This window comes from Equus przewalskii, chromosome 6 (assembly GCF_037783145.1).
Source record: "Equus przewalskii isolate Varuska chromosome 6, EquPr2, whole genome shotgun sequence".
Taxonomy (NCBI): Eukaryota; Metazoa; Chordata; class Mammalia; order Perissodactyla; family Equidae; genus Equus; species Equus przewalskii.
Genome location: NC_091836.1, coordinates 27298784 through 27311007, shown reverse-complemented (window position 1 = coordinate 27311007; position 12224 = coordinate 27298784). Strand labels below are relative to the sequence as shown.

Below are 12224 nucleotides of genomic sequence, written 5' to 3'. Positions count from 1 at the left end.
CTCTGTGGATAGCATAGACCCCTTCTCCAAACACCCCCAGGCTCAGCAGCACCTTGGCTCCCATTTCCTGGCCAAAGCTAGGCCCTGGGTAAGTAGGTGCAGAGCAGCCCTCTTAGCTAGAAGTGCCTGACAGAGGTCCAGATGATTCCTGCCAGAGAGAGGGCAGAACCTGACCCTGGTAGAGGTTGAGAATAGAACATGGAATATTAAACCTCCTCCATCCCCCCACTCTCCTTCTCCTTGGAGCTAGGACCCAGCAACACCCTATTAACCTCCTTGCTCATGTGGTTTGTTCTGGAGATGTTTCCCAAGCCTGGGGCTGCTTCTGTTTTTAAAAATAATATATTTCCATAGTAACAACTGCTGCCTGTGGAGCACGTGTAGAGGGGGTGGTAATGAGGAGGGAGCTGGCAATGTAGCCCTGGACTATCAATAGATTCAGCCAGATGACCCTGCCATCCAAATATGCGATATCCCAACAGGCACCCCCAAAATAATGTTATAATTACAGTCTAACCTCAGGATCCATCCCTTTTCCTAGATTTAAGGGAGTGGATTCCATTCCTATAGAACAGGGGCTTGTCATTGCTTTCCGGAGACAGGAGGAGGAAAATCATACAAAGGGATTTAAAGGAATCCCTATTCCCCACGAGGCCTTCTTCTCCACATACAGATGGCAAGGTCTTTGGCACACAGCGCCTTCCTTAGAGAGGTAGACAGGGAACGTGTTAAACAGCTCCCTTCCAAATCCAGTCAGTAGTCTGAGGAATGAGTACCTGAGAGTAAACAATGCCTTCTAAAGTGTGGGATCGCAGAGCTAGGCAGAGCCTGGCAGGTCAGCAACAGGGTGCCTGAACCAGAAGAGGTGGTGAGGAAGCCTGGGGCATCCCTGGATTTCACTGTAAGAAATGATGGGGAGGGGGGAGGTGATGGGGTAACCTTGCTGTGGCCCTGCCCATGCATCATCACTGGACTCCAGAAACCATGGAAGATTCCTAGAGTGTGGGTTTCGAATCTTGAGGGGAGGAGAAGAAATGAAATGAAGGGAAGAGAGAACTCAGAGACATGGGGCCAGAACCCAGAGACGCAGGAGGAAGCTGTCAGCGGGCAGAGCAGCTAGGGCTAGGGGAGCAGGCTGCGCAGGAAGTTGTCCAGGCGCAAAGTTTCACTTTGAAGACCCTCTTCCCCCAAGAACCCTTCTTCAGGAACCCTCCAACCTCCCAAGGATCTCAGTTCTCTGAGTTCTTGGATCTCCTTCCTCAGGCCCTCCACTGAGCACTTTGTCCTCTGCTGCCAGATGCTGCTTCACAATTCGGCCTTACATGAGTCTCCCTAGCCGGTCCTCCCAATCTCCCTTCCACTTGTTACTCAGACCTCTAGCATTTATTTCATTCTGCCTTATAGTCTAGCTGGTTGTTTATATGTCTGCTTTTCCCACTCGTCAGGAAGCTGCTGAAGGGTAGGGACCCTTCTTACTCATTTCTCTTCTCTCATATTCAACCAAAGTGCTTTAATAAGCTGAAGTAGCCTCCTTGGGGGAAACAAGTGCGTTTATATCACTTGGTGTCCCCACAGTATTGAGTCCCCTATGTACATAGTAGGGATTAGCAAGTTCTTTGTAACTTTAAGAAGTCTAACAGAAAATATTTCAGTATAGACGTAAACCATAAGAATTTCTATACTGTTTCCATCTTTTGAAAATCATTCATGTCATCCCAATAGGAAGGGCAATCTTGGGGCTTGCTTTTGGCTCACAACTTCTGATAAACTGATAGGTGAGAGGCAGGAAGAAAAGGAAAAGCTGCTTGGAAAGAACCACAGATATAGTCCTGCAAGTGTCATAGCCCCAGACTATCCAAAGATGTCTTGTGGTATTTTAGGCACTGTGAAACATTTTTGCCACAGGCTTTGTCAAGCAATCAGACTGAACAGTGGATTGGCCTTGCTCACGGGGAGGCACTAAGGTCTCCCGAGTAGGAGATGAGCATCGCAGACAGTGTCTGCTCCGCCCAAGAAACCAGCGAAAGCCATTGACAGCTCGCCTGATCTGTGGGTCCTAGGACCAGCTTCAGCATTCAGGCAAATGTTTTGAACTTTTACCAGGAAAGGCACAAAATTTCAAGTGAGGCCAAGTCATGTGTTTGTTTGTTTGTTTCTCCTTCTAATCAGTCTAATAATCAACTGGGTATTTACCATCACAGGAAAAAAAATATTCAGATGATATGACAAGTATCCAAGTAACCAGGTTCTGATGGTAACATGTATACGTGGATGATTAATCCCTAGTGTCTTATGTTTGAACGAGCCCCCACCCTCTTCTAGTGGCAGTGGCAGGAGGGTGGGGATGCTAATGATCTCTAGAGAAGAAAGAGACAAAGGCTGGGAAGGAAGATTTATTAGGATTGGCCTCCTAATAAAAAAGGAAACACATACAGACAGTCCCTCAGATCTCCAGGGAGTCTCAGCCTGCTCCTGATCAACAAGATAACTGAAGGCTGCCTCCTCTGAGGCTCCCACAAGCTCCTCCTTTCCACCTGCTCCTGGCGCCTTATTTTCTCCATTTGGAAGGTCCTCCCACCCTTGCCACCTACTAAAATCTTTGGAGATACTACTCCTTCTCAAGGTCCTCTCACTTCCCCTAGTCACAACTAATTGCTCCCTGCATGCGCTCCTAGTGCCTTCTGTACCTCTTTCAGATCAGATCCATTATGTTTGATGATGCCTTATATACAGATATCTGTATGTCCTTAGCCCCATGGGGACACCCTGTGGAACAGAAAACACTTGCCTCTAGGGAGTTCCCAGGCTAAGAGGCACAGATGCACACACACGCCCATACACACATCCAAAAACAATACCAGTGAGATAATAGGTACTGAAAATTTGGTGGAAAATCAATAAATTACTGGGTTTACTTTATATGTATAAAGTATATTTTATATGTATATGGCTTTTTATTGTTAATTAAAGCCATCTTCAAGTAGAAGAGACATTTCACATCTGATTTTGAGAGACAGGAGGAACTATCTTTGGCCTAAAAAGAGTCAACCCGACCCGACTCCTGGAGCACGCTATAATTGAAAGAGCGCACAAAGTGCCAGGATACTTGAGTCCTCTCCGGAACTCCCTGGTAGTGATTTCCTCCCTGAGGAATGGAAATCAGTTGCCAAAGAGCCTCTGTGTGCATGAAAGAGAATGAAGATGCTGGTGAACTCTTATTTGCAAGGAAACAGGTGCCAAGCACGGTAACCTGGAGGAAGAAACCTGACTGGGAGTTTCTCAGGCTCACAGGAAGCCACGTCTAAGTCTGGTTCTCCTGCTTCTTCAGCTCTTTCCAACACCTCAGCCTCGCCTCCTCGGATTGGGAGCTTGGACAATGCAGCGATCCAGGACCAAGGAAAGTTAAGAACCGGTTAACTCCAAGGGGACACTCCCAGCCCCTCCAATGGCGATGTGACCCGCTAGGTTGCCTGGCAACGAACTGCTACTGCGGGGGCGCAGGTGGGTGGGACGATGAAGGAAAAGCACAAGAAAAACACGGAGTGGGAGGAGCTTTTCAAGCGTCTACGCTTTAGAATTTACATCATCTTCCAAATTGTAGCTGCGTTTCCTGGAACTGAGTTGAGTTTACCTTGGCTTTCGACTACGCGGGCAACAGGTATTCTACAAGGAGCAGGCGCTGCTCCACATCCTCATCCCTCCTGCCCTCCTCCTTGCTTCCAATAGCCATCTTCTCGCTCCAGAGGTATCCCAGGGTAAACTCGGGGTACTGCCCCTTTAAACGTGACCTGCGGAGGCGGACGGAGCTAAAACTGACGTGGAATCGAGTGTGAGCGGCGTCAGACACGTGGTACAAGGAGTCGTTCATCTTGGAATCGGGCAACGAGTTTTTCCGCTTTTGGCTGTACGTTTTTAATATGATGTTAAAGTATCCGCTTTTGTCTTTTTTCCCTTCCTTTGTTCTTTATTGAAGTATAGTTGACATACAATATTGTGTTAGTTTCGGGTTGACAACATAGTGATTGAACAGTTAATCACGTTACAAAATAATTACCCTGATAAGACTAGTTAACTATCTGTCATTATACAAAGTTATTACAGTATTGTTGACTATATTCCCTGTGCTGTATATTACATCCCCATTACATTTATTTTATGGCTGGAAGTTTGTATCTGTTATCCGCTTCACCTATTTCTCTCTTCCCCCGAACCGCCTCTCCTCTGGCAACCACTAATTTGTTCTGTGTATCTGAGTCTGTTTCTGTTTTGTTTTGTGTTCATTTGTTTTGTTTTTTAGATTCCACATATGAGTGAAATCATATAGTATTCTTCCTTCTCTGTCTGGTTTATTTCACTCAGCACGATATCCTTTAGATCCATCTGTATTGTTCCTAATACGTGGAATTCATTCTTTTTTATGGCTAATACTCCATTTTTAAAATAAACAAATTTATTTATATATGTGTGTGTGTTTATATATATATATATAAAACATCTTCTTTATCCATTCATCTACCCGTGGACACTTAGGCTGCTTTCGCACGTTTCGCATGTTGGCTATTGTAAATAATGCTGCAATGAACATAGGGTTGCGTATATCTTTTCGAATTAGTGTTTTCTTTTTCTTCAAACACCCAGAAGTGGTATTGCTGGATCGTATGGTAGTTCACTAATTTACATTCCTACCAACAGTGCACGAAGGTTCCCTTTTCTCTGGTATTTGTTTTTCTTTAATTGTTTTTTCAAAACACTATGATGACTCAACTTTGGAATAAAGGATGTAGTCTAAAGTAACACTTCTGTCCCTACGCTTATGCCCATATTAAAAATGGCCGCCTCCGCCTTCCGCGGTGATAGTTGCTCTGCGAACAAGATCCGGGCGGAAACAGAGGGTACGCAAGTACGGTGGGGCGGAGCGCAGGATGACTTATAGAGGCTCGCGGGAGTCCCCAGGACGGCTCTAGTCAGAGTTGTTGGGGTTTGGTCAGGCTGGTGTAGGAAAACCCAGCCTGTGGGGAGCGGCCACTTCTTAACTGCTGGGGGCTCAGGGCTTCTGCCCGACTTGCCCGTTATCTGAGGAGCTGGCGGAGCGGACTTCCCGGCCGGTCACCATGTGGGCCTTCCCGGAGTTGCCGATGCCGCTGCTGGTGAATTTGATCGGCTCGCTGCTGGGATTTGTGGCCACACTCACCCTCATCCCCGCCTTCCGTGGCCACTTCATCGCCGCGCGCCTCTGTGGCCAGGACCTCAACAAATCCGACCGGCAGCAGATGTGAGCGGCGGCACACGGGTCCCGGGCTGGGGACAGGGGTGGGCAGGGCAGGAGCGGGGACCTGGGTGCTGGACTGCGCGCGAAGACGGAGCGCTCACCCAGCACACAGCCCGGGACTCTGGGAGGTGAAGGGCAGAACTGTTTAGCACTGGGGAGAGGATGGGGGTGATCCTCGGGTGTATCAGGGACTGCGGCAGGGGTGCCCTCCCCTGCATTAGGTTACTGTAATGCCTGCACTAGTGAGTAACCACACCCCCTTTCCTGTTCCCCCTCCACCCCTTTTCTGCTGGGACACAGCCCAGAGTCCCAGGGAGTGATCAGCGGTGCTGTTTTCCTTATCATCCTCTTCTGCTTCATCCCTTTCCCTTTCCTGAACTGCTTTGTGGAGGAGCAGTGTAAAGCCTTCCCCCACCACGAAGTAAGTGGGTTAGTGGGGGCGGTTGCCTGGGGTTGGGGGCTGGGAGCTACCTGAGAGAGTTGGGGGTGTTTGGGCTTAGGGGAGGGGCTGAGGAAGGAACGAAAAGACAGGCGTTTTTGAAAGGAAAGGTGAAGTGGGAGTAGGCTCCAGCTGTGACCTGCGCGAGCCTCCCCCAGTTTGTGGCCCTGATAGGTGCGCTCCTTGCCATCTGCTGCATGATTTTTCTGGGCTTCGCGGATGATGTACTGAATCTGCGCTGGCGCCATAAGCTGCTGCTGCCCACAGCTGCCTCACTACCTCTTCTCATGGTCTATTTTACCAACTTTGGCAACACGACCATTGTGGTACCCAAGCCTTTCCGTCCAATTCTTGGCCTGCATCTGGACTTGGGTGAGTAGCCCTGCCACCACTGCCCCTATGGCCCCTACTTCAGGGCACCCTTACTCCGTGAGACATCCAGCAAAGCATCCTTCCTGGTGTTCCACATTCTCCTCCAAGTGTCCCTGTGTCTTCTCAGATCCTTCCTGTTGGCCCTTCATCCTATCCTCTGTCCTCACCACTTGTCTCAGAAGGCTATTCTTCAATCATCATTCTATAGGTGATACTCCTTCTTTTCTTTCTGTCTTCTCCCCCTCTAGGGATCCTGTACTATGTCTACATGGGGCTGCTGGCAGTATTCTGTACCAATGCCATCAATATCCTAGCAGGAATTAACGGCCTAGAGGCTGGCCAGTCGTTAGTCATTTCTGCTTCCATCATTGTCTTCAACCTGGTGGAGCTGGAAGGTAGGTGGGATTGGAGGTAAAGAAAAGTCTGAGTGTTACGTTTTCCTGATATCTGGCTTTGGGGAATTCAGAAAGAAAGCAATATGTCAGTAATTATAGAAGCTAAGGGAACCTATTTACTTTGCAAATAACTAAGATTCATTAAATGTGAGAAAGGAAGATAGCAGCCCTGTCATTTATAGCCGGATTGGCACTAATTGGTAGGCTGTGGTCTTCTCTTATTGAACATAAACAATTTCATAGAACTTGAAAATCAGACAGGGTCACTCTGTGACCATGATCAAGTAAGACAAAAACCAGACCCCTCCATAACCATGTGTGAGCATAGATAAAACTACAAGAACACTGTGCATCCCACAAAAATGACCAAGCTGCCCCTGTTCTGGCTAATATGAGTGATTGCTGCTTCCTTCAGATAACCACTGAAGAGTTCCTCCCACGTCCTAGATAAAAATTAAGATGAATTAATAATTAATAAAAATTAGGGGCTGGCCCCGTGGCCGAGTGGTTAAGTTCGCACACTCTGCTGCAGGCGGCCCAGTGTTTCGTTGGTTTGAATCCTGGGCGCAGACATGACACTGTTCATCAAACCACGCTGAGGCAGCGTCCCACATGCCACAACTAGAAGGACCCACAACAAAGAATATACAACTATGTACTGGGGAGCTTTGGGGAGAAAAAGGAAAAAATTAAAATCTTTGAAAAAAAAAATAATAATTAATAAAAATTATTAAGAATTACTCCTGCTGACAGCACCCAGTCCAGGGCAAAACAGTGCCTCCTTGCATCCTCCCCAGAATTACTTAAATCCTATAACAAGTCTGCCTAACTCCCCCTTACTCAGGCATCCTGTGATTCCTCGTGGCGTGTGGTTTCCAGTCTCCCTTGTTACAACAAGTCAGTAAACCCAGCTTTGACTACAGATGTGTTTCTGGTGGTCTTTGGCTGATAGACATCAGTAAGTGCTTATTAAAGCTAAGAGCACTTTTAAAACATGATCTCCTTTAAACTTTGTAACCAAGCTCTTTGTGGCAGCTGTTGTCGTCAACTGTATTTTACAGATGAGGAAACTGAGCTTTAGAAAAGTTAAATGTGTCGTGATCAAGGTTGCACAGTTAGGAAGTAAAGCTGGCATTCAAAGCTAGGGCTGAACAGTCTAAACCAAATTTAAGACAGTAACTAGTTTAGGAAGAGTTCATGAAAGAGGTGGAATATTGGCAATTGCCTGCATGACATAAAAGGGGTAGTAACTTCTTGAATGTCACTTGGGAGAGGTGGACAGTACAGCTTGGGACAGAACTTAGACACAGACAAAAATAGGACCAAGCAATGCAGGGGAAGTGGCTATCAACTTTTCCTTCTTTCTTTCCCCCTGCTTCCAAAGGTGATTATCGAGATGATCATGTGTTTTCCCTCTACTTCATGATACCCTTTTTTTTCACCACCTTGGGATTGCTCTATCATAACTGGTAAGTAGGACTATTGATAAGGGGACAACTATTTGAACATGAGGCAAGTATGGTCCTGATCATGACCATCTGCTGGTGGAGAAGCTATACCTGCGCATAGCTGTGTTGAGTGTTTTCTGCGTCTTCAGTTGGTAATATTCTTAAATTGCTCTCTACGCAGCAGTAGTTGGGCACAAGTGCTGTAGAACCCCCAGGAAGAGATGAATTCAGGGCCTTGGGTCCTGGAGAGTTGCTGGGAGAGTTAGAGTCTCCTTCGAGCCAGAACTGGGGTCAAGACTAGCCTCGTACCAAGGTGTGGGATGTGAGAGGATTGGTCATGCCTCTTGCCACTGGCTCAGGTTCTCTCCCCTGCACAGGTACCCATCACGGGTGTTTGTGGGAGATACCTTCTGTTACTTTGCTGGCATGACCTTTGCCGTGGTGGGCATCTTGGGACACTTCAGCAAGACCATGCTACTCTTCTTCATGCCCCAGGTGTTCAACTTCCTCTACTCACTGCCTCAACTCCTGCATATCATCCCGTGCCCTCGCCACCGTATACCCAGGTAGCCACTTAGGGCTTGAAAGGGACATCATAGCTTTTTCACTTGGGATGCATAAAGTCAGCCTTATAAATTTGCTGTGCAAAGGGAGTGGGCCCAAAGAAGAGCTAACTCTTTCCATGTAGTTGGCCCTTTATAAATTACAGAGCACGTTTACTTACATAATCTTATTTAATGTTCACAGCAGCTCTGATCACACAGTAGTAAGCAGCAGAGCCAGAAATAGATGTCAGGTTGTTTGACTCCACATTCGGTGCTCTTCCTAGTAATTAACCGCCATGAGGAGAGTTCTTTGACTAGTTGCCCAGTCACATAAAGCTCTCTTCCCCCTGCAGACTCAATACCAAGACAGGCAAACTGGAGATGAGCTATTCCAAGTTCAAGACCAAGAGCCTCTCTTTCTTGGGCACCTTTATTCTAAAGGTAACAGGATAACAAGGAGGTAGGGCCGCTACCCTGAATGGGGAACCTAGGCCTGCGTCAGATCCAAGGGGAGTTTGGAAGCATTAGGCAGATCGCATTCCTGAAGCATAGGTATTAGCTGAAGTTCTCTCCACCCCTGGCCCCTCCAGGTAGCAGAGAGCCTCCAGCTTGTGACAGTGCGCCAGAGTGAGAATGAGGATGGTGCCTTCACCGAGTGTAACAACATGACCCTCATTAACTTGCTACTTAAAGTCTTTGGGCCCATGCATGAGAGAAATCTTACCCTGTTCCTGCTGCTGCTACAGGTACGGTTGAGGATGGGGTTCACGCCTCTTTGTCTCCCTTTCTCCATGGTTCTTACTCTAGTCCATTTCTCCTTGCAGATCCTGGGCAGTGCTGTCACCTTCTCCATTCGGTACCAGCTTGTCCGACTCTTCTATGATGTCTGAGTCCCGTGATCATTGCCCTTTACTTCACAGTCTCGGGGGTTCCTGACTCAGGCCAACCTCTTTCTGGACCAGGACTGCCTTCTGGCCCAGGCCTCTCCCACCCTTCATTTTCCTACAGATTTTGTCCTCAGCATTTCCTTTGCCCTGTGATTATGGACATCCTGGGCTTTTCTTGCCCTCTGGTGATTATTGATTGGACTTTGCCTATGGCTTTCTTCAACTTGCCACTCTCCCTCTCCATCCCATCTTTGCAGCCTCCTAAGGTGGGATACTGAAGCTTTTATGCAGTTATCTACAACTCTGACTCTCAAGGAATTTGTTGGGCCTGGGGCTAGAACCCTGGCTGCGGATAGGGACACAGGCTGGAAAGATGACTTGACATTTGCCTATAAATTAAGTATTCTAATTAGTAAGAGCTGACCTGGGGGCCAAGTGCTCCTTGTGGTGACAATAAAGTGGTTTTTTCTTTTTGTCGTTCCTGTAGGTGTATTTCCTATATGGGCTTTTTAGGGTAGATTGGGAGGGTTGGTGGAGGCAGCTCCTCCAAGAGGATGCCTCTCTCCGCCCCAACCTTTTTCTTTTCAGTACACCAGGCCCCTTCTATGAAGAAGTGAACAGAAAGAGCTGAGACCAGGCAGAACACGTTGAATAAATATTGAAATCCTGATACTTCAGGTGGCATGGAGGGCCATAGGATTGGAGTTATCTGTTCTCTGTTTTGGGATCGAATTTTCACGGAGTCTCATTTCTTTCCTTTTTCACTATCCCTTTGCCGCATAGGAGGGGAGAGGAGTGGGGAGGGAGTGAGAGACCTGAGGGGGAGGCAGAGATAAGTGTAGTATTGACCGCTTTCCTTTAAAAATCCAGGCCGGCCCAGATTTCCCAGAGGCTCTTGAGGCGACTTCAGACTCCACCCCCTTTGTCTTCCGGTTCTGGTCTCCGGCTGTAGCGTTTAAATCTCGCGCGCTTCACATGGATTGGCTACATCTGGGAGTGGTTGGCTGTCCGCGTGCCGCCACTCCTCCTCGCCTTTTTACCCGGGCAAAGGGTTTTCAAATTTGACCAATCGGCGGGCGCGCTCCCTCAGCCGAGGCACGTCACTGAAGGGTTAATCGCAACCAACCGGAGGCGGGTATTAGAGAAAAGAGCCAATCAGGAGGGCGCGGAGGTGTGCCCTGGGGGCTTATAAGGGCGGCCTGTGGGCGCGCGCGGCGGCAGTTGGACTGCGGCGGGCGGCTCCTCGTTGGCGTTCTCGAGGCGGACCTCTTCTCCGTTTTTCTACCTCGCGCACCATGTCGGGCCGCGGCAAGACCGGCGGCAAGGCCCGCGCCAAGGCCAAGTCGCGCTCGTCGCGGGCCGGCCTCCAGTTCCCGGTGGGCCGCGTACACCGGCTGTTGCGGAAGGGTCACTACGCCGAGCGGGTCGGCGCCGGCGCGCCGGTGTACCTGGCGGCGGTGCTCGAGTATCTCACCGCGGAGATTTTGGAGCTGGCGGGCAACGCGGCCCGCGACAACAAGAAGACGCGGATCATTCCCCGCCACCTGCAGCTGGCCATCCGCAACGACGAAGAGCTCAACAAGCTGCTGGGCGGCGTGACGATCGCTCAGGGAGGCGTTCTGCCCAACATCCAGGCCGTGCTGCTGCCCAAGAAGACCAGCGCCACCGTGGGGCCGAAGGCACCCGCGGGCGGCAAGAAGGCCACCCAGGCCTCCCAGGAGTACTGAGGGGCGCCCGCGTCGCCCCAGGCCGCCCGGCCCCCCAATGCCACCACAAAGGCCCTTTTAAGGGCCACTACAGCCCTCACGGAAAGAGCTGGGCCACGCCGGGCTCCGGGACGAGCGGCCGCGGCGCTCGGCCTCCCCTCCTCATCCCCGCCGCCGCCGCCCGCCCCTCCCCCTCGCGGGCCCCGGCTCCCGTTCTCCGGAGAGGGGCGGCCGCCCGGCCCCGGCTCTGCTCGGCTGGCACCCCGGAGCTCGTGACTCGGCCGGCCTGTCCTCGGAGCCGCCGATGGGCCGCGGGGAGCCGCGGCGCCTTCTGGAAGACTTGGCTGGCCGCTCTGACGCAGGGCTGAGCTGAGGCGCGCGGCGGGCCGGCGGCCGCCAGCAGACCCCTGCAGCCTGGTCGTCCGGGACTTCTCCAGCTTGGTGCTTGGTCGGGACCTGTCAGACAGGACTGCGGATTTCCAGGCTCCGGTGGGGAGAAATGGATCGCTTCGTGTGTCCTGGTGCCCCTTTTGCTGCCCCATCCGGGCTTTCGCATCAGCCTCCTCCATTCTCATCCGCGGGCCTGTGCGGTGTGGCCAGGACGGAGCACTGTAACGGGGACATCTCTCCTCCGGAGACGACTGCCTCCCAGGAGGAGCTGGGGGGAGGGGCGAGGTCTCCGGTCCGGGTCCCCGGCCGGCCGTGTGGACAGCGGGAGTTGTGCGCGCTGCTGCGGCCGCCCGGCAGCGAGGCCTTCGGGCCTGCCCACTCCGCCCCGCTTCCCTTCCAGCAGCTCCGCTCGGCAAGCCAAGCTCCTAGATACCAGCACAAGTCCGTTAGTCCCGTCTGGACTGAGCCTCCGGCTTTTGAACTGGAATTTTGCAGCTAACCCATCCAAGACTAGTACCTTAGGTATTGGGGAGTTTGAGATGGACTAATTTTGTTTATTAAAGGGTTGTTTTTTAAGAAGGAGTCTCCGTTTTCATTTTGTGAAAGTTGTAAGATTGATGACTTTGTAGACTATTCTCGTGAGGTAGTGGGGGTGGGGGGCTATGGATATAAGGCTCTATGGTTTACTCGAGAGGAGCAAGCCATCGTTTTAAGATTGTGGCTCTTTGTTCGCGCTCCCTGGAAGACAGTTTATTCTGTTCGAAATGAGAACT

General features: G+C 50.4%; 2 protein-coding genes and 1 long non-coding RNA gene across 3 annotated transcripts; 2 read left to right on the top strand and 1 right to left on the bottom strand.

Moving 5' to 3' along the window:
- Positions 1–15: 15 nt before the first annotated feature.
- Positions 16–3765, bottom strand: LOC139083864 (uncharacterized). Its single transcript, XR_011540889.1, has 3 exons — positions 3632–3765; positions 777–899; positions 16–148 (listed from the first exon to the last, which is right to left on the bottom strand). It is a non-coding gene; the product is annotated as an uncharacterized lncRNA (long non-coding RNA).
- DPAGT1 (dolichyl-phosphate N-acetylglucosaminephosphotransferase 1) lies at positions 3593–9828 on the top strand. The gene is made up of 9 exons (XM_008513404.2): positions 3593–5272; positions 5570–5690; positions 5867–6080; positions 6329–6475; positions 7860–7944; positions 8301–8489; positions 8822–8909; positions 9059–9214; positions 9293–9828. The coding sequence occupies exons 1-9, from the start codon at positions 5112–5114 to the stop codon at positions 9356–9358; spliced, it is 1227 nt and encodes a 408-aa protein (XP_008511626.2). The 5' UTR covers positions 3593–5111; the 3' UTR covers positions 9359–9828.
- Positions 9829–10650: 822 nt separating this feature from the next.
- Positions 10651–12030, top strand: H2AX (H2A.X variant histone). Its single transcript, XM_070623270.1, has one exon. The coding sequence runs from the start codon at positions 10651–10653 to the stop codon at positions 11080–11082; it is 432 nt and encodes a 143-aa protein (XP_070479371.1). The 3' UTR covers positions 11083–12030.
- The last annotated feature ends 194 nt before the right edge of the window (positions 12031–12224 follow it).

What these genes read in the sequence shown, in the direction of transcription:
- DPAGT1 (XM_008513404.2), top strand. Translation starts at nt 5,112, where the DNA reads ATGTGGGCCTTCCCGGAGTTGCCGATGCCGCTGCTGGTGAATTTGATC. An exon ending in TGGGCACCTTTATTCTAAAG is followed by an intron (nt 8,910 to 9,058) that starts GTAACAGGATAA and finishes TGGCCCCTCCAG; the next exon opens with GTAGCAGAGAGCCTCCAGCT. An exon ending in TGTTCCTGCTGCTGCTACAG is followed by an intron (nt 9,215 to 9,292) that starts GTACGGTTGAGG and finishes TTCTCCTTGCAG; the next exon opens with ATCCTGGGCAGTGCTGTCAC.
- H2AX (XM_070623270.1), top strand. Translation starts at nt 10,651, where the DNA reads ATGTCGGGCCGCGGCAAGACCGGCGGCAAGGCCCGCGCCAAGGCCAAG.